This window comes from Tasmannia lanceolata, unplaced genomic scaffold (assembly GCF_043159265.1).
Source record: "Tasmannia lanceolata isolate RefF3 unplaced genomic scaffold, GAP_Taslan_0.1 ptg000018l, whole genome shotgun sequence".
NCBI classification, from domain to species: Eukaryota; Viridiplantae; Streptophyta; class Magnoliopsida; order Canellales; family Winteraceae; genus Tasmannia; species Tasmannia lanceolata.
The window spans coordinates 9,441,282-9,465,969 of NW_027518695.1; the positions used below are offsets into that span (position 1 = coordinate 9,441,282).

Here is a 24,688-nt window from a genome sequence, read left to right on the forward strand (position 1 = left end):
CCCAACTTCACAAACAGGGCATGGCATACCAAGGAATTTTTTTTCCATCTTATTAATAAAATTATTGAAAATGAGGCCCCACTCTCAAAGAGAAGACATAATAATTAGGTTTATAAATTCACAGAATTATATGCCCTCAATTGTCCACAAAATTCCACTTTAGAGTGTTATTTGACCAATATAATCCATTTGGGGTGCTGAATTCAAACATCTGTGTTACGAGTCTTCTTGGGCATTTGATCCTGTTGGCATAAGTAGAAAATATACAGCATGGGCCCCTGATAATAGAGGTTGAAACCACTATGTATGGCCATAACATCCAATTACATGAGCTGACTACAGCATCTTATATGGAAAGCTTACAATGAAGACTTATTCAAGAAGCACAACACTGGCAAATCTGTCAGGTATGAAGGTAATTAGCTGCCATCATCAACTCTAAAGTCAATTCAGGTTCAATATGAAACTCTGTCTCCTTGCCGCTGAAATAAATAACAACAATATGAAATGAAAACTATAACGTAAAAGCCAGGGAAAATAAACTCAAATAAATTATATCACTTGCAAGAAGTAGATATTCCTTACATTCACCACCAAATCATAATCCATTCAACATATAAATGCGATAACTGTCATTAAAAGGCAGAAAATCCCAAAAATTCGAATTAAACATCAAGATATTAATATTCAGAATATACAGAAATGAAAATCTGCTGTACTACAGTTAAAAACAGAGAAACCTTGGCCTACAATGGTATGCGCAAACAAAGCAGAGGCAAGAGCGCTCCTATTTGGTCTACAATGGTACGCACAAAACAATCTGGGTCCGCTTATTGTAGAAGGCGATTCGGTTAATACTATTGCCTGAGCATTGAACCGATCTAGTGGGCCTCAGAAATTGTATAACATCTTGGAGGAAACCCGAGATCTAATTCAGGAGATACATCCTCAAATCTGTCACAGGCGTAGATCGGCGAATACTATCGCTGGCACATTGGCGAAAGAACGGGTGGAAATTCCAAATACGCGCATTATCCTATTAACACTGGGGGATAATTTCTCTGGATGATTCACTGCTTTTGGGTGGTTTTGTAAACTTTTTTCTTGTATATTCCAGGGGGGACCTCTTGTCCCCTGTATGTATGGACCGTTGCATGGAATAAAACTCCGTTACTTTAAAAAAAAAAAAGAGAGAGAAACCTTGACAGAAGTATTCATGTTCTCCATAACTATTACAATATATATATAGCAGAAGAGAAAAGGAAACATTTATTTGATTTTCTCCCAAAAATCTAATAGAATTACACATCACTTTTTTTGACTTTTTTTAACAATGGCACCCATTCAACCCACATATTTTCAATCCTACCCCCCTCCTTTATGCTTTGTAACAAAGGCACCCATTAAAGCCACATAATTTCAATCCTACCCCCTCCTTTATGCTTTTTGAATAAACAAAGTGGACAAAGTCAATAATAACCAGTACGTACTAAAGTTTTGGAGGAAAATTACGGAAAGAGTGCTTGAAAGTCGCAAAATTACAGAAACAAGTACCGAAACGGGTACCTGTACATGACAATTACGGAAAAAAAAGACAAAGATTAGGTGTCGATATATGACAATTACGAAAAAACTACTTTTCCTAATGAATTTTTTGAGGATATTATGAATTCCGGACACCTTTAAACATATTTACGAATTCCGGGCACCTGAAGAGGAACAACAGATTATGGAAACCTCTATAGACTGGAGGGCGAGGATCAGGCTATGGAAATGCTTTTACGGACACAACGTATTGATGTTGTGTTCCATCACATGGACGGTTTGGATCAACCTATGATGTGGTCTGTACAGTTCTTTGTCGGCCCGTACATCGTACGGGGTTTTTTACTAGTTAGTGTGTGTGTGTGTGTGTGTGCGCGCGCGCGCGCATTATCATAAGCTTGCTATTAAGGATACAAATGGTGCAATCATGAATTATCATAAGCTTAAAAACCTTCATGGACTTTGATCTTGTTCACATGGGAGCAAGATTTCCATGGGTACATTAGAGATGGCCCAATGGCGATGAACCGGATTCTTTACTTGATGGAGTCAAGTCTTTTCAATCGAAGGAGATTGAAAAGATCACAGTCTGTGATACTAGTGGAAGGTGTTTAAGCTCATGAAGGGTGTTTAAATACCTTGTGTTCGGATGATATGAAGGGTATTTAAAAATTTGCTAGTGTGAAGGCATCAAAAAGCTTTGATATCAACTGATGAAGGAACTAGTAACAATATGGGAAGGGAAGAAGCTCAAAAAAATTTGGCAGTTCTGAACAGTAGGACAACTAGCGTGTACAACGGGCTAGGTAACAGATTGGTTTCGATCTAGAAAAAGTAAGAAAAGATAGAGAAAACTAAATTGAATGGTATTAGTCACCTACAGGATTTAGATGTACCTAAGAATAGCATGCAAAGAAATTATGGAGGTCATGCATAAAAATAGTGAGGGTTTCCTAAAAGAAGAAAAAACAGCTTTAAAAAACGGAACGTGAGGATTGGAACATGGTTTTACAAAGAAGAAAAAAACAGCATTCAAAACTGAACGTGAGGAATGGAACATGGTTTTAAATTTTGGCTTGAACATTTTGTTTCAGGCGAAATATTTCAATTTTGGAGACTACCAAAATGAAATCCACTAGGATTTGGAAAAATGAAAGATTTCGCCCGTTTACTCCACTTCCTTGGAAGATTTTATAGCAAAGATAAACAAGGTGATGGAAGAATTTTGTGGGAGAAGCATCCTCTGCAAGGAAATGGAGGCTACTTCATTCATGCTCATTCAAAAGAAAGACAGTGATAGGGGACTAGCCGTTTGGCCAGTCCCGAGCCACAGTCGACTGTCCATATCCACGGCCAACCGTCCATATCCACAGTCGGCTGTATTAGAGAGAATAAAGATGACACATGTGTTAGCTTCACACTAAAAACACTAGCGTCGCACCAATCCAAAATCCTCTTGTGATCAAGACCCCCCTTTGATGCTTCAGATATTCTTTGGGGTTGCGCCCGCGAGGTAGAGAAGTTTTCCTCACGCCGTCAGACTTAGCCTTCTAGATTATCGACATCTCTTGGACGGATAGCAAGGAAGGTTGAGGGGGCCGGAAAGCTTCAGTTGTTTGCTATACCCAACCAGCTTAAACAAAATCTACTAAGGCCTGCGATGCGCCTACAAGCTCTACCCTTGCAGTAGCCATCAGCTGCTTCAAACTCTTGGATCAAAGAAGATTGTTCTGTTGTGGACATCTCGTACCCCTCTACCTGATCATGGCCTGAAAGCTCTTGCTTTAGCTGAGAAAACTCTTTATCAAGGGCGCATATGGACATGTAGGGCCAGCCCTTAAGGTTGAACCCCAAGTATTGCAGCAAAGGGGATCAAGGATTGCACCTTAGAGTAGGAGGAGAAGATAGATATGTTGGAGTCACACCAGCGTGACCAAAGATATAGCACCAAAGGAAATCAAAGATAGTTGCGCTGGAATCACACCAACACGACTCAAGGCATCACACCAAGGGGTTGCTATGACAGCGCACCAAAGGAAGTCAAGGGATCACACCAAGACTTGCAGACATCACATCCACATTTTGCAAGAGAGCAAAAGAGTCTGTTCATTCCTTCATTTATCCATGTTTTTGTCAGCCCTTCAGCTTACAATATAAAGATTCTTCCACAGCTACTACAGATTTCTAAACACGTAAAATCCTAACATGTGGGCTGTATTTAACTTAAACAGGTAATAATCCTAACTCTAAAATTATCACTTACAACAAGAAAATATTAAAAAAAAAAAAAAAACAAACACTAACATGTAGGTGAATTGCGACCTGAGTAGTGACGCGTGAATAGTAAACCCCAATAACTACTAACTCATCCTAATTACATTAAGAATATAAGCCCCATATGGCCAGCACTGCTTAAAGTAATACCCAAAAAAAAAAAAAAAAACTAAAACACTTTTAGAGGACCCCACTATCGTAATTAGCCCATTTTCTAGTTTACGTAAGGTTGGTCCCCATCAACGGAACAATCATACGGCGTTGGGATCTCCAAAAGGAGCCATCTTTGGTGGCTAACAGTACATTGAGGAACCATGCCATACTTCATACGCTCATTAGTTTGCCTCCCAAGCCAAGTTTGATTTGCATGTATGAGGTTGAACATAACTCTGTAGTCCAGGAAATGAATTGCCTCAAGGTATGTCTTCCAATAACACAACTTTCCAAGCGTAGTCAGGTACTACATGAGCCTTTCATACTACTTTCCACCCTCTCAGATCATATGGGTAACAAAGTCTGGGACTATTGATCATATGAGTGGCACATCTGATCCGTTTTGTTTTTTAATGTTCTAGCTTCATTGGTAGTCTAAAACATGTTGATGTTAGTCTTACCAAAATCTTCAGTAAAGGAACCATCCCCATTTCCTCTTTTCTCTTTAAGCAGTTCTTCACATTGCTTATTTGTCAACTAACATCCTTTTCGTAAGAAATTTGACCAAGTCTCTTAATTGCACTATAAAATTATTTCCATTCCATCATGCCTTTAAGAGGATGATTGGTGGAGGACGCGAAGCATGCAGCTTGTATCTCTTTGACCCTCAGTGTCACCAACACTTCCAATGCACTCTTGAGTCAGGACTCAGGATAAGAATGACCTCCATATGTGGCATTATCGTTTCCGTCGTCCATCTATAGTCTTAAATCATTAATTTCAAGTATTAGTTCATTTGATTGCAATAACTTTAGATTTCAGATTTTTGAGTTGTACTTCTCCCGTCCAGTCATTAGGATACTTACCTGCATTCATTTTTTTTCAATTATTGTTTTCATTGTTATATCATTTTATCGATGATGCTACTCAAATGACTTGGGTCTATTTGATGAAAGATAGACTTGAGCTTGCTTACCTGGTTAAAATCTTCCACAGATGGGTCCAAAATCAATCAAGCGACATCAAAAAATTTCATTGATAATGATGATGGGCACCTTTCTCAAGATATTCAAGTCTATTTGTAGAAAAATGGTGTCAAATTTCAGTCTTCATGTTCCCGAACTCCTCAACAAAATAAATAACAGAGTGCAAACATTATCATTTATTGGAGATCACTAGGGCACTTCACACAAAAACAAGAGTACCTAAAACATTATTGATGCGATGTTTCTTCACTGCATGCTATTTTATTAATAGATTAACTATTGTTGCATTGATTAATCAATCTTTTCTTCTGCCTTAAAATTGTTCGTTTCCCATTAAATATTCTCCCACATGTCTTTGATGGTATGTTTGTTCAAAATCTTCATCCAGCATGTCATAATGGTCAAATAAATCTATTAAATATGGGTCCCGATATCAAAAGTGGTATAAATAAAATGATCCACAAATTGAAAAAGGTATGTCTACTTGGATGTTACTTTCTTTGAAGATGTGCCTTACTTTTCAAAAGTTGGAAAGTTGTTGACCTACTCTCCTCATTTTCCCATTGTTGAAAGGAAAGCCTTCTATGCCCTTGTAGTACCAGTCCTAGTGAAGAATTTCAAGGAAATAACAAAGGTGCATGCATTAAAATATCTTGGCAGATGAAGAGGAGATGAGATACAATCACAAGTTCATAGTTTATAATGCTTTGATCATAGGTGTTATAGTTCCTCTTATTTTTTTAGTTAATCCTGAGATTAATGATTTCCCCATTCCCTTACATAATGGCAAGAGATCTCGTAAGAATCACCCCATTATCCAATCTGTTTCCTATGAAGGCTTTTCTTCTTCCTAAAAATCCTTGTGTAGCAGGGATCCACCAAAAGGTTGTGCAGCCGGGATCCACCAAAAGGTTCGACACCTCCCGTGTCGGGCACCTAAAGTGCAAAAGGTAGCATCAATTATACTACCAAGGAGGCAAGCCCTCATAGGAGGGAGCTCGTGAAGCCCAACTGTGTGCGGACCTCATGGTCGAGACACAAGACGGCTCTCTCCAGCACGGTCAAAACACAAGACGAACTCCAACTGGGGGCAAAGGGTGGCATCTTCCCAAAACCAAGTTCTAATCTCCATCTGCCAGGGGCGGAGCCAGGAATTTACACTTGGGGGAGCCAGGAATTTACACTAATTTACACTTGGCTGCATTGGTCATTGGGGGGCCCATGGCCACTAAGCTACCTAAAGCATGCATTGCATCCATGCAATATAAAAGGAGTTTTGCAAGTCATGGGTGGGGGAATGGCCCCCCTCATGCTATATGTGCCTCTGCCCTGACATCTGCCCTCTCCTCCATGACTGCCGGAAGAAGAGGGAAGCATCATCCCTCATAAGGGAAAAGAAGAAGTGAAGGAAATTGAACATTGGATTGACGCCAGAAAACGCAAGCAGAAACACTCCTTTTATAGACCATTCCATACCACTCAAGATGCGAGTGACCACGTCCACGGTGGGGATCGCAACTATTCAGATTCATGACCCCGATTATGCCATGTGGATCCTCTCACTGCCTCTTTTGCAATCGCCATTATCATGGCGCTTCAATTTTCTCGCGAGCTCAAAGCGCTGACTCCCATGTGCCATAATTCCTTAGCCGTTTCGAAAACGTGCGCTATGACCGTGCTCCTTCGATTCGGGGCCCCTCCATTAACTCCAGAGACCGAAACGACTCCTCTCATATATGCTTCCTTCCCCTTCAAGCACTTATCAGCCAGCGGAAGCACCGTGCAGATTTCAAGGCAGCTACGACTACTTCCTTGACTCTTGCCGACTCGAGGAAGTGGGGGCTTATATGTTGGGAGTAAAAACCGGACTCTATTGTGATGCCTGCACATGGAGTCATCGTTATAATGAGGCCACTCGGTCAAGAGCAACAGACGGCCCCGTTGATGGACATCCTGTCCCAGAGCAGTCCAGTTCCGAGTGATCTCGGCCCTGGACCTCTCCCGAGGCCTCCCGTGTCACCTGACGTCATCCCCAAGAAAGCTTCCTGATGCCTTATCGCTATCTCTCGCCGTCATCGCCAAGATCAGTGTCAAATCCCGCCTCCGTCGTACAAGATTCTATACCTGCCAGCCGCCAACCTGTCACCGCCAGAAGAACCAGATCTCCTATCCCGTCGCATTGCCTTCCAGGATCGTACACGCACGGCCTGCACCGACGTCATCTCCAGCGATATACGCGGTTCACGTCACCGCAACATCTCGCCTAGGAAATCGGAACTCCCGCCTACAAAGGGGGGAAGCCCCCACTCAAAGAAGACAGACCTTTGGCATCCTCACCACCAGGACACACATCAAGCACCCAATTGAACCAGACTCATCTCCTACGGTAAAAATACCCTCAGGTGCGCATATCTGCCCTTGGATTACGATGATTTCCTCGCCTCTCGTCTGTTCAGCTCTCCTTTTCCTGATGCCTCGGTCTAACTTGAGTGTTGAAGGGTTCCCCAGAGTTATGACTCTGGGTGGTCCTTAACCTATTGTCTGTGGAGGTAGGTCACAAGTCAAACCAACCCACTGTGTAGGACCCGACAGGAGGTAGGACCATGGATTTAAATTTCGGATTCAGTTTTCGGACATAGCCAAAACCAAAATTTCGGCCGAAATACCGAAATTCAGTTGAAAAACAAATTTCATTCATGTACCGAAATTTCGGCCGAAATCTTGGAAACAAACTTAAAAAATCACATTTTCCCGCAATTTCTGAAATTTGGTACTCTGGCCGAAATTTCAGGTTTTGTGGATTTCAGTTTCAGTCCCAACCGAAATCCAAAATTTCGGTATTTCAGCCCAAATTTAAAACCATGGGTAGGACCCCCAAATCCGGACCATTCGCACTCACGCGTAGATTTGAGCAGCATCAGATAGAAATGTGTCGTATCACTACATTTTATAGAAATTGCAATGAGCCAAATAGGAAACAAAAATCAGTAGAAAATGGAAAAAGAAAATAATGAAAACTACTAGAATATGAAAATCAAGTTGTAAGGGAAATCATCTAAATAAGAGAACAGATTTGTAACAAAATCAAACTAACCCAACTTCATTATAGCCTTTTATTTTCCTGTTTTTTTTGTCCGGATCCAATTCCTTAAGATTCCAAAGAAGAAGAGTCGTCAATTCAACCCATTCCTAAACACAAACCCAATAAGAACCCGCAAAATGCATGCCCTTCTTCTACGAAATACAATTTCTAATCGATTCTCATCCAAATCTCATTAAGACCAAAAAAAGAAGAAAAAGAAAAGTTGGAAATCGCATACCTGGCGAACTGCAAGGACCAGTAGAAATACTGGCAGATCTTCTCAAGAATGGTTGTGCTTATTTCTGGAAAAGTGACCTCTCCGTGCTGAGTTTCCGCAAAACTACCTGGAGACATCGGAAAATCAAGAAAGATGAGAAACCCTAACCCTAACCCTAATTCTAAGAAAAAGAAATGCCAGGGAGAAAAAAAAAAGAAAAAGAGAGGCCTGTAGAGGTTAGCATGTTGCGTATGGTATGAGAAACCATTGCAGCTTTCTTGTCGATGACGAATTCAAATCCCTCCGCGCTGATCAGCTTCACTGTATCCTCCTTCCTCATCAGTGATTTTCAAAATTATCCACGAATGGATCCGTCTCTCGTACAACATGAGCGGATGATTGATGTATTTTGTATCCAAGGCCCTGAGTCTTCTCAAGTCTTTTTCCGTATTTTTACCACTTCGACGCCCTAGTTTCCTGATTTTTAGCCACCTCGCCTGCCCTACGCTCTCTCACCATCACTTGACCCTAGTTTATCGTGAAAAAAATTTTCATGGTAGCCAAACGTACCCTAAGAAAGGCTAAAATCTTGGAAAACGTAGCCCACCAAACGTACCTAAGAAGCTTTTTGTTTCCTGATTTTTAGCCACTTCTCATCATTAATTTGAGATATTGTTGCCTTAATTTTTAATCTGCTTCACCCTCATCAGCACTTAGAGACACTAATTTATCATGAAAAGGAGTCATCGATTCATCGTGGCCAAATATGTCCGTAAAAAGATAATTTTCCCAAGAAAAAACTTTCCTTGTAAATATATCTTTCTTGCAATCTAGTTGGAGACACTTTATTCATTAAATTTAGGGGAGTGATAAATCGACCCCCCAAAATGATAAATCGACTCCCCATCTATCTTTCTATCTCATCAATGCCCTAAATTTAATAAGGATTTTTATACGGACGACAAACATTCCACATACCCTCCAAATGGTTAGTGCATGTGGAATCAGAAGACTACAGAAAAGCACCTTACATTGCCAGCTGCCTCCCCTAGAAAATTCTAGAAGGAATTTCAATATTCAAATATAGAGTACTGGATGAATAGTTTTATACATTGAAAGGGTTGTCCAAGGAGTGAAAGGGGGGGCAAAATATGTCACTTCATTTTTGGAACCCCATTTGTTGCTAGGACCACCCCCCATAGTGTAAAAAAAGTAGTCAAATTACACTAGTAGGGCTGTCCAGGGAAGATGAGGGGTGTGAACATAATATAACCCGAACTCGGTAAGGCTCGCGAGCCGCTCACGAGCCTGACCGAGCCGAGCCGAGCCCAGCCCGAGCCTGGTTCGAGCCCGAGCCGAGCTTTTGAGCTTAACGAGCCGAGCCGAGCCTGGCCAAGCTCGGCTCATTTACACCCTACATATAAACAAAAATTCGAAAAAGTTAAAACAAGAATGTTTAAAGAAGGCAGTCATGATAATTGCCACATCTATGATAATCTCATCCTTCGATTAATGATTGATTATTGAGTACGATCTTTTTCCAGATGAGATCAGTACCATTGTTTCATCTACTGGTAACTCATAAATAGACGGTCCAGATCATCCTTTGTGGCACTTGTATGTACAATGAGCCAACCCTGTCCCAATTTATTTAAGATCACATGATTAGGAGAAGGCAGGAAATGGATGAAAAGCAGGGAAATAAATTGCATACTAATTAGAGTCTTTGTTTCACTTACTTTTAACCCTCTTTTCACAATAAACCGGTTTTCTGATGGCCAACTAACTACCTACCTACCAATCGCCTACTAGACTTTCGGTTGATCTAACTGCCGACCTAAGTGGGGCCCATTTCCGCTGAGCCCACCTTGATCAGATATTCGCTTTCCTATCTATCAATCTAGTCTCCCAAGAAGACGTAAACCGTTGTTTTTTGTGGGCCCTCGTTTTCTACGGATTCAGTGCGGGATCACCTCTTTGATGGTCTTTGAGATCAATTTACACATGCATGCCCCGGTCTCAGAGCGCTGTCATAGTAGCCGTTCAATTATATACTTGTTTATATACCCTCCTTTTTTTTGACGCTTTTTTACGTCAATTCACAATAAGGGGTACGAATTATCCTACAGGGAGTGCGAATTTACCATCTCCCCTTATGTTTTGTGCGAATGATACACGTATTTTCCTCTTTTTAATCTGGTGAGGCCGTTTCAAATCCCAATTCGTCGGTTTTCTGTTTCTTGTCCTTGGCTAATGGGAATGCGACAAGAGATTTCTCTCCTCTCCTTTCTCTCTCTGCCCTAATCTCCAATCTCCCCTGCAAATGATCTGAATCTTCTCATCTCTCTTCCTTGTATTCGAATCCGAAAATCACGGACAGTAAATCCTCTCTTCCAGATCTCCGGTTCTTCTCGATCAAATTCCTCTTCGCACACGGTAACATCTCTTCTCTGTATCCTAGGGTTTCTTCGATCTGATCCGGCGATTTTTCGTAGCTTTTTTATTCTTGTTTGTTTGAATTCCGTTCTTGATTTGAGATTTTCTTGTATTTTATTTCTGATTTTGCGATTGGATCTGTTAGATCGGAGGATAAGGAGGAGAATTTATGGCGCATAAGGTCGATCACGAGTACGATTATCTTTTCAAGATCGTCTTAATCGGTGATTCTGGTGTAGGAAAATCGAATATCCTCTCTAGGTTTACGCGCAACGAGTTCTGTTTGGAATCTAAGTCGACTATCGGTGTCGAATTTGCTACGAGAACTCTACAGGTGATTTTTCTTTTTTCTTTTTTTTGTTGCCTCAATCTGTAGTTTTATTTTTCTTCCTTTGCCATGGTTTGTTTTTATCCGTTTTGCTCTTTGATCGGTTTCTTTCATGCATTTTCTCTTTAATTGTGGCTTATATTGTTCCAATTCGATCATTTACTGATATTTCGACTCATCATTTTCATTTTGCTAATGTTCTTTTCTTTTAATGCTTGAAAATTTCCTTGAAATAATCATACGGTTTATGTAAAATAATTCCACGATTGCATTTCGTAGTTGTTATTGTGATGAGTGGAGCAAATATATTAAAATAATGTAATACTTGTTGACCTTTATTTTTTATTTTTTTTATTAGTGTAGAGATTGGTTAGTAGTCGAAGATATTTGCTTAAAAAATTGCTAACCTTCTCCTAAGTGGATTTTTTTTACTGTAATTGATAACATACATGACATGGTTGTTTATGTAACACTTAAGGTAGCATTCCTTTTGAGCCGTGTCCTTCCTATATCATCGAATGACAAACTGGATTTTCTAGTTTGTTGGTGATTTTCAGTTTAGGGATTCATTTGCGATGACATTATGGATCATGTTCTTGCATGATAAGAATACGGTTAATATGTCCTAGATTTCCCCAATTTATCAAATCATACACATTACTAACTACTGCATTCGATGCTTAAAATAGTGAAAGTCATGCAAAATGCTCCTATACTTTACATTAGTAATTCTTCACATCAAGTATTCATTTCCTTCATTGTTGAAATCATTAATATAAGGAAACAGGATGAACTGAGGAAATTTCATATAAGGATTTTTAAGTAGGCAACTTGTGTAGGGGTTAGGCCTGTAGCTCAGCTGGTTGAGACTTTGTATCTCAACCTTGAGGTCGTAGGTTCAATCCCAGCTTACCTATCAAAAAAAGCAGGTAGTTTATAATTTGAAGTTAAATTTTTGAAGCTAAACTGGGGAAGGATTTAATTTACAAGGGGATAGTCCTATTGAATGAAAATTTTCGAGTAAGCAACTTATGTAATTTGAAGTTAAAATGAAAATATTACAAGGGCATTTGTCACATTCGAGTGGGGAAGAATTTACAAGGGAATGGTTCTATTGAAATGAAAATAAGCTATAGTTCACTCAAGTAATTTTTATGATGTATTGTGCCGTGATCACACTGGATGGAAGGACACAAGAGACTGGATTTTGGAGATGAGGTGCTGCACGATAATAAGTTATAGCTCGCTCAAGTAATTTTTTATGGTGTATTGTGCCGTGATCACACTGGATGGAAAGAGCTGGATTTTGGAGATCAGGTGCTGTACAGTGGAACTCTGTATTTATATAATGTATTCATTAACCAGGTTTGTCAATGTTGCATGGTCCTAGGATTTCATTCATTAAAGAAGTGGACAGTTCTTCCATGTTATTTTTTGTTGCTTGTTAGTCACCCTTTTGCAGTCCCTTAGGGCACTTTAATAGGAAGCCCGAGCTACACGGTTAGCGACTGCCCGAGCCGAGCAGTGATACCTAACTTTCTTGTCTTGCTTGTCTTTGACGACGACCTAATGACGAATGGCTTATAAACTGAATGGCCAGATTATACTATTGTGTATTCTAGAAGATTACCAATTTTGTGTGATCGGTGGTAGACGAGACATTTTTTTGTCCTAATGCCATCATGGCTATGACATCTCACAACAGCTTAGTTAACTTGGATAAAGTATTTAAAAAAGATTGAAGAAGAAAGCATCGAGTATACCATTCAAAAAAAGCAAAAGAAAGCATCGAGTATGATTTCTGCAATGACATGAAGGAATTTATTAGTCCACTTTGATTGTTGTTCTTCATTGAGGAAAAAAATTAATGCAATAAATACATCTTGAACTTGTATCTTTCAACGAACAAGTTTCTGTTACTCTGCATATACTTTGAAGAGGGGATGTTGTAATTGCTTATGCTGTAAATATATTCTCTCTTTGTGTAACAGCAAGGGAACATGTTTTATCTTGATAGCATTTTATTACATCCTCCTCCTCTGCGTAAGAGGTAGCAAATAGATCACCCTTTTTGTGATACAGCAAACACTAGAAAAGTAGAAAGTCATAGCTGAAGGAGAAAGTACAAATTCTATTTTGGAATGTATTCTCATTCAGGGAAAGTCAGTTACTTGGGAGTTACAATGCATGAGTATTAGCAAGTTGTAAAAAGAACCAATTTGCCATGTGCTTGCAAATTAGTTGGGCTTTCGGTATGGGTTTCAAGTAATATATTAATATTGTCTCAAATTCATCTTAAGTAACATGGAAATAACCAAGTTCATATCACTCCATTCACCATGTTTCTATCTTTCAGATGAGTATAATTCTTGTTTATTGTTTGATCTTAGGGTCATTACACCTGCTTTTTATCATCCTTTTGTTTAATTTTGTCTTCAGTTGTAGCTATGTATGTTGCATTAACTCGGCTGAGTTGATCGAATTCAGTAGAAAATTAAGTTGAGTCAACTCATTGATGACTGGCGGGTGTGATAAAAAAAAAGTAATAAAAGCCAAACACAAGGGGCATTGGTCCCATGACCAACTACATTTTTTTGTTTTGTTATAGTGTTGAAAAATTTATATACAAAAAAATATGAATTTGATTCAATTGAGTTGATTTGACTTGACTCACTTTCAAGTCCAGCCTAACTGTTTTTATATTGCATCATGCTTGAGATCTTCAATTTGGGGATGCGCTTATCAAGGCGAAGAACACAATATATCTTGCTCCGCGCTTCTACTTCCCACTATGCTTTTAGATGCGGAAAACACAAATATGTTTTTTTATTCATTAGTTTTCCTAAAGGATAAACATGATTAGCATCATACAAACTACTCGTATGCACACCCGTTCTTTGATCTGTTCTTTATTCTGTTAGATGAGTGACTCACATCGATCCTGTTTCCTCAATGCCCATGAATTGGAGACTGGAGACAAGACTGTATGAACTGGCAATGAAGGCTTGTGACCTGTCCCGACGGATTCTTTGTATTTGGTTAGTTTACTCCTGTTTTCTGAGAGCCCAGTGATTGGCTCTTAAGATGAATCACGATCCTTGACGGTTAAGTACGATTGGAAGAGTGATTTTCCCAAGAAGCCCTATGCTATAAATTCTGCTGATTCGGTGTGCGGAAAAAGAACAGCTTGAGGTGCACTTGTTTAGCACCAATTTGCTGCTCCAACCTGCATGGAAAAGAGAGAAATGAAGTCAAAGCGAGAGAGTTGCAGAAAAAAAGCATGAGCTTCTTACATTACAGAGTTTCATCAGTTAGATTATTTCAGGATGTTGCAGAAAACTGGCATAAAAAAACATGACCTCTAATTTTCGTGTCGATCAAACAACCCAATTTTGTTTCTGTCACTGGTAAAACATTAGAAGTGCATTCTTGTTTGCCGTTTGTCATATGCATGTCTGAGTTCCGTTTTGACTTCTAATGCTGAAATGTTTTGATTTCTATAACAGGTAGATGGAAAGACAATCAAGGCACAGATATGGGATACTGCAGGTCAAGAGAGGTACCGAGCCATTACAAGTGCTTACTATAGAGGTGCAGTGGGCGCGCTCTTGGTCTACGACATAACAAAGCGGCAAACCTTTGACAATGTCCAGAGGTGGCTCCAAGAACTGAGGGACCACGCAGACTCCAACATTGTAATCATGTTGGCCGGAAACAAGTCCGACCTCAACCATCTGAGAGCCGTCCCCGACGAGGATGCTCAGGTCTTGGCCGAGAAGGAGGGGCTCTCATTTCTCGAGACTTCAGCATTGGAAGCATTCAATATCGAGAAGGCATTTCAGACTATACTGACAGAGATTTATCATATAATAAGCAAGAAGGCACTGGCAGCACAAGAAGCAGCTACAACGACTGGGCCTGGCATGGGGACAACCATCAATGTTACTGATACACCAGGAAGTTTGGCAAAGAAGAATTGTTGTTCTACTTGAGGCGGCGTTGGATGAAAGGAAGGGATGCATTTTTTGTGTGCAGTTCACACATAGGAAAGAGGAGAAATTTTGTGAGTGAAAGATGATGACACTTTAGTAGTGTAGGTTGTGGTTTTCTTCCTCTTTCTTTTCTTCGGTTTTCGTGGCACTGCCAGTGATACGTGGGAATGTTAGTGTCTCAGTAGGGATTGATAAAATCATGTAAGTGTAGTTTGTCTCTAACAGGTAATAAAGTCTGTTAACTTTTTAATTGAGGATACTAGATTCCTTTGCACTTGTCAGAATCCAAATTAAAGGATTTTTTTTGTTTCATTAGTACTGTTTGGCACTTCTAAGTTCTTTTAATGTTTGAAAATGAATCCAGTAACTGACCTGATATTTGTTTCAATGAGATTGTTCTTGAAACTCTAGATGAGTTTCAACAGTGGAGATGCAATATGCCCAGGAGTGAGTTTATTAACAGGAGTGGTTTGATTGGAAATTAAGGTGCTGTTTGGCAAACCATGTATACAAATGACGGGAAATCTGTGAAGCAAAGTGAAGCGAAGTTCGGCAACTGGCTCTTTCTATTGTTTCCTTTTTTTTTTGCGGCTAAATGATGCAGATTAATGAAATTTTCCGAAGCAACTCTTCTTGCCGAACATGCCATGTATATGCTGCTAACCCATGCTTTCCGTGTTTGAGGAATCTCCCTCCACTAACATCGAAGGATCTTCGAGATAAGAGTGTGATCATTGATCGTTTCCATCACTGCTTCTAGTTGTTGCTGTTTTTTCTTTTTTCTTTTTTGAATAATGAAATATTTATTAAATAAAAAGGGCAAGAGCCCAATGACCACAATAGTCTAGCAAATCTTAATAATACGAACAAAATGAAAAAGGACAAAGAGATAGCAATAAAAGAGAAATATCCCGACAGTCAATAAATCCTTCCACGAAGAATGTGATCAGGTAGCAAAATTGCCTCTGAATAAATCCTCGACGAAGAATGTGATCAAGTAGCAAAATCACCTCTGTAGCATTGGGGAATTTTCAAGGACAGCTAATCCTGCTTCACGTTTCATTGTATGTGGGGCACTCTCTGTCCCTGTTGCGAGTTTTTTATAAACTGACTTTCTGAAAATAGAGATTGGAAATTGAGTATAAGATCGAAATCCACACCCGCACAATCTGAAAAATTATTCAAAATGATAAAAAAAAATCAGCCATCCAATTGTTTCAGATACTTTATCAGTTGCTAGGTGATAGTCCCCATCAAATTGGCGGGGAAATTGTCTCATACTATAACTACGTGGCGCAAACAATTCTCTTAAAAAATCCATAAACTAGTGTAGTACAACCAAAAAGGTGGTCAAATTCAAACAATCTAGTCTGGTTTTGTATACGAAAAAGAAAAAGGATTAAGAGAAATAGAAATTACAAATCTCTGGTATTGTTAATCCTGTTCAACTTGGATTGTTACATGACTAATTCTATACCTTTCTTCACATAAATCTCTGATCTTTAGAAGAATTTCATTTGAATCAGCGCCAGGCTCGGCTGTCACATGGCATGCTAACAATATCTTCCCAGCAGATACGGCCCAAATATGTAGGTCATGAACACCACACGCACCTTTGATGTTTCTAAGATCGGTTTCGAGTTTAGTTGCATCAATTTCATTTGGTGTGCTTTCCATCAGTATTTCCAATATATGTCTAAGCATGCCTACGGTAGTCCATAGAACAAGAATAGAGAAGCCCAAAGTACAAATGAGATCAACCATCAACCAATTGGGCTTTGCCCATATGACCGCTCCCCCAACCATCACGCCGATAGATTGAATCATATCCCCTATAGCGTGCAAATACGCCCCTTGAACGTTCATATTCTTGTGGTTCGTATCACGTTTTACTTGAACTACATGGTTTCTTATCGATCCTTCATTAGAATCAACGGCTTTGATCAAGGCATTTTCATCAACTTGGTGATGTTCAATCTCACATTGATGCTCCTCTGAGGAAATTGATATGAGCTTAGTTCTCTCTTCGAGAACCCGGTTCGAATCTTCCCTTCCATGATAAACATTGCGGTGCTTCTTCCTGTGCCCATGGTCTTTGCCACAGTGACCATGGCCATGGCCATGACCATGACTATGATGATGACCATGACCATGACCAAGCCAAATTGCCATGAGCAAGTTAACTACAAATCCAAATGCTGCAATGATGAACATGAGCTTCCCATGAACTATGGCATTTTTGTGGAGAATTCTGTCTACTGCTTCGTAGATTAAGATCCCAGCAATGAGCCAAATAAGCTGTATCGATAAAAGTGCTCCTAGAACTTCAGCTCTGAAGAAACCGTAAGAATGAGTGGGCGTCGCATCCCAGCTTGAAGCCCATATTGCGAAAAGGGAGATAGAAAATCCGGCAACATCTGCTAGCAAATGTGCGGCATCTGTGAGAACTGCCAGGCTGTTGGCCTTGACACCTCCAACAATCTCTACAACTACAAAAGGTAGAGCCAAAATGATGACTCCTAACAGTTTCCTTGCCGAGCTAGACCGTTCTTCATACTCTAACCTATGATTTTCCTGTTTTGAGAATCCGCAAATTTGGTCACAAAAGAAATGTTGCTTGGTAGAGTCCTTGGTTCCTCTTGACACTTTTGAGAATTCAATTTCCAGCTGGTTTTCTCCACTCTTCTGCTTTTCACCATCGGAAGGATGCACATTTTGATCTTCCATCTGTTTTAGAGGCATTGATGGTTCAACCAGGTGTTAGTGGAAACAAAAATGCAGAGAGAGAGAGAGAGAGAGAGAGAGAGAACAGTTTCTAACATGAATTAAGCAAAGATGACAGTTTCTAACATGAAAAGGCCAATAGGTCTCACTGTCATTCCATTACAACCAGAAAAGTCAGAACATACAAAAATTGTCACCGTTGAATTAAGAGAACAGTGAATCAGATTGTGATTCTTCACTCAGTCTATGACAATAATCAATCATACGAAGTTGGCACATAATTACAATGTAAACAGTGGACCATGAACAAGTCTGCAAATAAGATTATTGCAGATTGAACAAAATATATTATAACCACTTTGTATGTGTTTTATACATTTTCCTATTGAAGAACATTTCTTTGTTTTCAACTGGTTTTCTGTGTAGGATCATTGGTTATGCATGAAGCATTTCATTTTACCCAATTTCCAAAATTTCTTGGTTAAAATTTCAGGCAGCAACAAAAATTAGAAATTGAAACAGAATATCTTAATCAGTATTTTTTTTCAACAATAAACTCATCTCTTTGCCACTTTATAACCTTAAAATGTTTTTTTTTTTTTTTTGAAATGCTGAAATATGTATTAATAAGAGAGGGTTTATAACCTTAAAATGTTCAACATTGATATTCCACTAAATTCAAAATTTCTGCCTCTCAACAGTCTCTTTCCCCGAGCTCGTTGAATTTTCCATTTGGGTTGTTTGGTTCCAAAGTAGAATACATCAAACTGATAACTGAGTGCCCACTTACTGTGAAGTGTGAACTAATATCCAAGTCTGAAACCTGATTTTTAGATATCCCTTCACAAACATAACAACAACATGGGTTTTATCTTCCTAATTCATAATTTTTTCGACATGTCTAAGAACAGTTTGCATTTTAGCATTCCTTCTTCCTAAGCTAATAAGAGCCATGAATAAACATAGTAGAGCATCAGCTCGAACTGAAGATAGCATCAGTGAACCTGTTCTTTTTCGAATTTCTAAGGTTGACGATGCCCCGACAAATTAGTATCTTTTAATAAATGCAGCTGTCCAACTTGACTTGGGGCCTCTTTGGATGCCACCAAGTGTGATCCTAATTTGCAAATAAAAATCTTTTAATTTTATCATATTTGAAAATGGGACATTAAGGCCTCTTTGGAAGCCATTAATTATATCATTTCTTAAACTGTAGTAGTTATTTGCTAATAATCATATCTAACATCAAAACCATTTGCATATAAAATTATATGCACATAAATGTTATAGGTATCCAAAGAGACCCTTATTTAGCATGGAAAAAGTAAGTGAACTGATTATACAGGATATAACATAAAAAAATTCATTTGGCTTTGGAGTTTACAGTAAAATTTACCAGACATGAACAAAACAATATTCACAGCAGTTTGAATAATCATGACTCAAAGGTTTATGGAGATTATTCAAAGCTTAAGTTCAAACATAAAGAAGAGAGAAATCAAAAGGTTGAGAAAAAGCAAACCATATGACAAATTTTACTTTTTCTTGCAAAAGGTTGAAGGGCTTCCATAATCTCATCTATATATGGAGAATTTGGAATTAGAATCCTATGAAAAAAGGCAACCGCAGTGTGACTTCGGTGGTTTCCAATTCATACCAAATTCCATGATTCCTCCCACCAATGGAATTATAGGAATACTCTCACTGAGACAATCATTTAATGCCTCTCTCACTCTATCAATACACAAATCTATGACTGAGTAACTTATAAAAGATCTTCTTGATAATTTCAAAAATAAAAAATAAAAAAAATTCTTGACCAATGTTTCAATACGCAGATGCGGGCCAAAATGTGGCCAAAGAAAATTCTAGTCGACTTGCCCCGGTGCGATCGAGTACTCAGTTGATGTGATCATAACTCGGGAGAGTCAAACGAGTTTTGATTGACTTTGTAGGACAAAACGCAGACTCGGACAAGAACTCAGCCAATATCAAAGGAAGTAAACTCTGGCTAGTCAACCATGATGCAGGGGAGTTTTGACTTTTGAAGCCAAGGATCCTTAACAATTTAATTAACAAAACAGATTAATTAGATATTGCTGTCCATTTTAAAAAAAAACAATTAAATTGTACTATTAGGCCTCAACCAGGATAGAAATCATTAGAAACAAAGGAAGACAATGCTCCCACCATGCTCAAAGCAAGCAAACCTCCCTCGTTTCTTGCACATCTATTCTGCGGTCTACTTCTCTCTGAATTCTTTTATTAAACAGCCTCCAACTAATGCATATCGCCACATTCAGAATTGTGAATCAACTAGCAATTAGGAAGAGGGTCATCCTAAGATTGTTGAGCGAAGACAGTCATCCGAATATTGTTGAGAAATTGGGAGGAGACTGTTAGTAGCAAAGCAGTCATCCTATGATCGGGAGGAGATTACTAGTAGTCCTTTTCCTGCTGAAGTAATGCTTCCTTAAAGAGATCCAATTCAATGCTTTTCAAGGAATCTTCTTTAAAGTTTTGCCTCATTTAGCTCCACCTGGTGGATTTTAAACCAACCTTTAATTTTTAAAAGATGGCCTTACCCCAAAATTTGCTGAAAACTTTTTCTGGATGGAGATCCTGACTTCTAAGATTACATGTATGGGAATGCAACAGGGAACTGATTTACAATTCTGTATGTAATAACTTCATGAGACGTACAGATAAAGCTGAATGGCCTAGACTGATAGGAACCTCAATCCCCAGGGTAGTCCAAGTTTCTCCAAATCCTATTCTCTTCATGACATGATAAATGAACAGCCATTGAAGCTATAGTAAACATATACAAGGTTTATATTGGTCTACTCCAATTCGTCCTATTTTCTGCAAACATATCTGATTTACAAGGCAGGTGTTCTCTCTGATATTTCCACCTTTTGTATTTTTTCAGAGGCTGCCTTTTCCTTGACTATTTTCCGAAGCAGCATATTTAACCTTAAAATTGATAAATTTTTAGAAGATCCTAAAGCTGAAGTCATAAACTATTAGCGCTGTACATTGGTCTAATCTAGAAGGATTTTTAAACCTTGGGAATGGCTAATGAGTAAGAATTGTTGATTTCCTTTAGCACTGTTCCTTCCACAAAGAAATTTTTGCCAATGAAACATAAATCTTCACTATAATCTCTTCAATCCTACTGTCAGACCATTCCATTTTTATCGCGGTACACCTGATCTGATTTGTGGGTAATTTGTTTAGTGTGCAATGGTTAGACCCATCTTTGTTTGACATTCAAATCAAGGTATCATAACTACAAGATGAGGCCCAACCCAAAAGATCAACATTGTTCCAATAACACATTAGATTTTTGTAAATCTTTCCTAAGATCCATATCAACTAACTGACATGGTTACTTACACAAGAATGAATTCGTCAAAAATTAAAGAAATTACTATCACGGAATATCGTTCAGCGAGTTCTACAGTTTCCTTCCAATTCTAAAAAACTCATCTTCTACAAATACACATTCACACATGGGTTATATGCATACATGAAAAAGATAGAATTACCGATTTTTTAAACTTGTTTTGTCAAAATTTTAAACTTGTTTGATTGCCCAAATAGGAGAATATGCATGAAATAGAAAGGATCAAAAGAATATAATCATGTCTACATTCATAGCCAGAGCATAAGTTTCAGAATTTTTTTAATACTAATAGAGCTAAACAAATAATTTCCTTAACAGAAAAGTATTTATTTCGAACAAAACCAAAATCTTGAATTATTCTAGATTAAAGGTGTATTGGTTTACCTGGAGAAAGAGAAGCTCTGAGGAGAGGAGGAATGAAGGTGGGATTTGAGTTCTCTAATCAATATTTTAAAAAAATTGTTAATCTCATTTCAGGAAGGATTTTTTGTGTGGTGAGGGGTTGGAATAGAAGGGAAAAAAGAAGAAGACAGATTGCATTTTAATATGTTAGGAAGAAATATGATATTTTCTGCCCCTAGTTTTGGTAACTTAATTACACCCATATATTTCTTTTCAATATTTTTGGAGGAGAACAGAAATGGAAAGTAAAAAAATTTCACCATTTTTTGGTTTTAAAGGGCTATTACTTTACCTGAACCACAAGAATCGGTTGCAAAATAAACCACCCTTTTTCTTCACGTCCCTGTTATTATCAGAATCGGTTTTCTGGCTTTGAGATTGTTTTCTACCACCAGCCGCTTTTGGTGGGAAAAAAAAACTGTCATTTTCCATTTACTACTTAGAATTTTTGTGGTTACCAAACAGACCCTTGCTTGATTTTTGGATGGCTTTGTTTTAGAAAGAGACTAGAGTTGTCAATGGACCCAACAGGTCTGATGGATCCAAAAGGATCCGAACCTTGATGAACAGATTTGGGTACAACGGCTTGATCCAATTTGATCTGATCTTGTCTATTGGATCCATATTTAATACACTTTGACTTGCAGCCATAATAAATGTGCAACCGTCCCTTTAAGCCAATTGGGGTGCCCTTTCAGCCCATTCCTGCAAGGGCGCCCTTCAGTTTAGAATACCTCTTCAAATATTGGTCATTATTTGAAAATTCAGTAAGGGCCCGTTTGGATGCCTACTCCCACAGTATTGTACTTATGCGGGTCGGGTAAAACCCGGCTCGAGTTGCAGCCCTAGAAATGAAATATATTGTAAGACTACTCCCACAGTATTGTACTTATGAAAGAAAATGCTTAATGAATGGCATTTTGTGAACACTCCATAATAGCAATCTGCGATTTCAATGGCAAAGCAATATGAAAGAACCAAGCACAAGCAAATGCACAAAGACGTAAAGATTTACTTGGCTCAGCAAAGCCTACATCAACGGTGGAGGCGATGAGAAAATCCACTATAAGAACAAGAGTTACAAGAGAAGATCAGTATCTCTCATCAAAACCCACAAGAAATCCTTGAACACTCTTTTCCCCTTTTGAGCTCTCAACTCTCTTCAATGGCAAGAAGACGAAAATAAACCCTAAAATTCCTTTATATAAAGCGGGCCAAAACTTACTCTTATCGGGCCGAACACACTTAAAAAGGGGTTACATCCAGGTTGCACAAAATATTTCAGACCCCAACCAGGTTTCAATCAAGACACCCAACTCAAAATGGCCATATCCTCATAGCTTTATAGGACTTTTTTTTTTTGGTAACAAAGGGTGTGCCCACCCCCTTCGGGGGTAGGACTATTTCCCTAAGGATGCGCGCAATCACTCGGAAACCACGAGCATCGGGTAAGCAAGGGGGGATTCGAACGCTTGTCACTGGGGAGCAAACCCATGACTTTACGCCAAAGAGCCACACCCTTCTAGAGCCACACCCTTCTTGTTTGTACTTTTATTTTCTTTTTCATTAAATATACTGGTCAACATCGATATATTGCCGCCATTCAAAGAAAAAACATCCATAAATTGCCTGATATATTTTTTTAATACCTTTCCGCTGTTGATATTGGAGGTAGGCCGACATTGATATACATATATATATATATATATATATATATATCTCGACATTTAAAAGTTAAAACCATCAGTTATTGGCTTCCACTTGCTGAATTATCTTGGTCGGTTGGTCCTTCCACCACTAAAAGTTGAATTAATTACATTCAAAGCTTACTCCCATCATTTTGTAAGGCTGCTCAGACCTAGCTTCTTATATGCTACTGTACAAGAGAGCCCCACCAAATGAGCCCTGCATATAACAACACTTGTTCAATTTTTGAAGCCATTATGAAACCCACTTCAAAATCAAATACATGGAATGAAGAAGACATTTTTAAGTGCAGGAAAGTCTTCTTAATCCATCAATATCTCTCACTGTTACCAACCACCCACTTATCAACTCGAAAATTGACTGCCATGATAGCTCTGCAAATCAAAGGGAATCACATTTGATGGTCGTAGTGTTCGACCACAGTGACCGATAACTTATTTGGTTCTTCGTGCCTCTCTCGAAAAACTCGTTTTTTTCTGGTTTGATTCTTTTGCATGGAAAATAGAAGCGTTGATTGATAATGACACAGCTGGAGTTCCAAATGAATATATTGTTTGGACTCTAGTCTCTAGGACCATCTTCTATATTATAGTGACCCCAAATTGACCACGTCTGAGCGGGTTCTATGAGGAATTAAGTAAATCGTGAGCTATGCCTATGTTAAGGTGATGGCTTTAGCAAACATCGACGGATAGCCTTGTTTGTTTTGCACTCCTTTTTTTTCTTTTACGCAATCTCACGGGTTATTCCGATTGGCTTTACCAAAGTTGGGAAAATCAAAGTAAAGGATGATCCTAGCCCTCCAATCTATAAGCAGTTCCTCTGTTGATCTGAGGGTTGAGATCATCCTGTAGAAATGATTTCTTGGGCACAACATATTTACGTTGTGGCTCATCACATGGACGGTTTGGATCATCTTATGATATGGTCCGTGCAGTTCATTTTGAAAAATATGGTATTATAAGGGCTTACAACTTATCAAATCTCTGTATTTAGTTGGATGAATTTCCTTCAATGCCTCCCCTACATATCCTCTCTTTTGAGCTACTGCTCAAAAGAGTCCAACCAAATGAGTCTTGAATTCAAATAAAGAACTCAGTTCAGAATCAAAACACGAATTAAAAGAAACATGTTCTGAGCAAATGATTCTCTTCTTAATCAAACCATATCTTACTGTTATCGATTACCCACTGATCGAATAAACAAGACACATGAAAATCGGTCAAAAGTGAGACAAAAATTGACAGCCATGAGGGCTCTGCAAATTAAAGGTTCCTGCATTGGATCGTTAAGAGTTTTATCACACTAAGTATCACTTTTTTGCTTCGTCATGGCTTCTATAAGATTCATTTTCCCTCACGTTTGATTCGCTTTTGCTTTTGCTTTCGTGCTTCTAATGAAGACCCAACACACAATATCGAAAAATTGATTGC

General features: G+C 38.7%; 3 protein-coding genes across 4 annotated transcripts; 1 reads left to right on the forward strand and 2 right to left on the reverse strand.

The window, feature by feature from the left end:
- Nucleotides 1-84: 84 nt before the first annotated feature.
- Nucleotides 85-8,788, reverse strand: LOC143849655 (BTB/POZ domain-containing protein). Its single transcript, XM_077358768.1, has 3 exons — nucleotides 8,486-8,788; nucleotides 8,279-8,384; nucleotides 85-482 (listed from the first exon to the last, which is right to left on the reverse strand). Exons 1-3 carry the CDS (start codon nucleotides 8,595-8,597, stop codon nucleotides 404-406), a joined length of 297 nt encoding a protein of 98 aa, XP_077214883.1. The 5' UTR covers nucleotides 8,598-8,788; the 3' UTR covers nucleotides 85-403.
- Nucleotides 8,789-10,458: 1,670 nt separating this feature from the next.
- LOC143849654 (ras-related protein Rab2BV-like) lies at nucleotides 10,459-15,328 on the forward strand. Its single transcript, XM_077358766.1, has 3 exons — nucleotides 10,459-10,693; nucleotides 10,839-11,027; nucleotides 14,528-15,328. Exons 2-3 carry the CDS (start codon nucleotides 10,863-10,865, stop codon nucleotides 15,011-15,013), a joined length of 651 nt encoding a protein of 216 aa, XP_077214881.1. The 5' UTR covers nucleotides 10,459-10,693; nucleotides 10,839-10,862; the 3' UTR covers nucleotides 15,014-15,328.
- A 602-nt stretch (nucleotides 15,329-15,930) lies between these two features.
- LOC143849653 (metal tolerance protein 1-like) lies at nucleotides 15,931-21,766 on the reverse strand. Of its 2 annotated transcripts, none has more exons than XM_077358765.1 (3): nucleotides 21,531-21,766; nucleotides 16,491-17,740; nucleotides 15,931-16,128 (listed from the first exon to the last, which is right to left on the reverse strand). In XM_077358765.1, exons 2-3 carry the CDS (start codon nucleotides 17,738-17,740, stop codon nucleotides 16,020-16,022), a joined length of 1,359 nt encoding a protein of 452 aa, XP_077214880.1. In that variant the 5' UTR covers nucleotides 21,531-21,766; the 3' UTR covers nucleotides 15,931-16,019. The 2 variants fall into 2 exon arrangements, with proteins under 2 accessions (XP_077214880.1, XP_077214879.1); XM_077358764.1 differs by having other exon boundaries at nucleotides 16,005-16,182.
- Between the last annotated feature and the right edge of the window lie 2,922 nt (nucleotides 21,767-24,688).

Coding starts and splice junctions, on each gene's coding strand:
- LOC143849654 (XM_077358766.1), top strand. CDS start 10,863: ATGGCGCATAAGGTCGATCACGAGTACGATTATCTTTTCAAGATCGTC. Junction 11,028..14,527: donor TTGCTACGAGAACTCTACAG/GTGATTTTTCTT, acceptor TTTCTATAACAG/GTAGATGGAAAGACAATCAA.
- LOC143849653 (XM_077358764.1), bottom strand. CDS start 17,740: ATGGAAGATCAAAATGTGCATCCTTCCGATGGTGAAAAGCAGAAGAGT. Junction 16,183..16,490: donor AGAGATTTATGTGAAGAAAG/GTATAGAATTAG, acceptor ATAATTTTTCAG/ATTGTGCGGGTGTGGATTTC.
- LOC143849655 (XM_077358768.1), bottom strand. CDS start 8,597: ATGAGGAAGGAGGATACAGTGAAGCTGATCAGCGCGGAGGGATTTGAA. Junction 8,385..8,485: donor CAACATGCTAACCTCTACAG/GCCTCTCTTTTT, acceptor CGATGTCTCCAG/GTAGTTTTGCGGAAACTCAG. Junction 483..8,278: donor TGGTCCTTGCAGTTCGCCAG/GTATGCGATTTC, acceptor TATTTATTTCAG/CGGCAAGGAGACAGAGTTTC.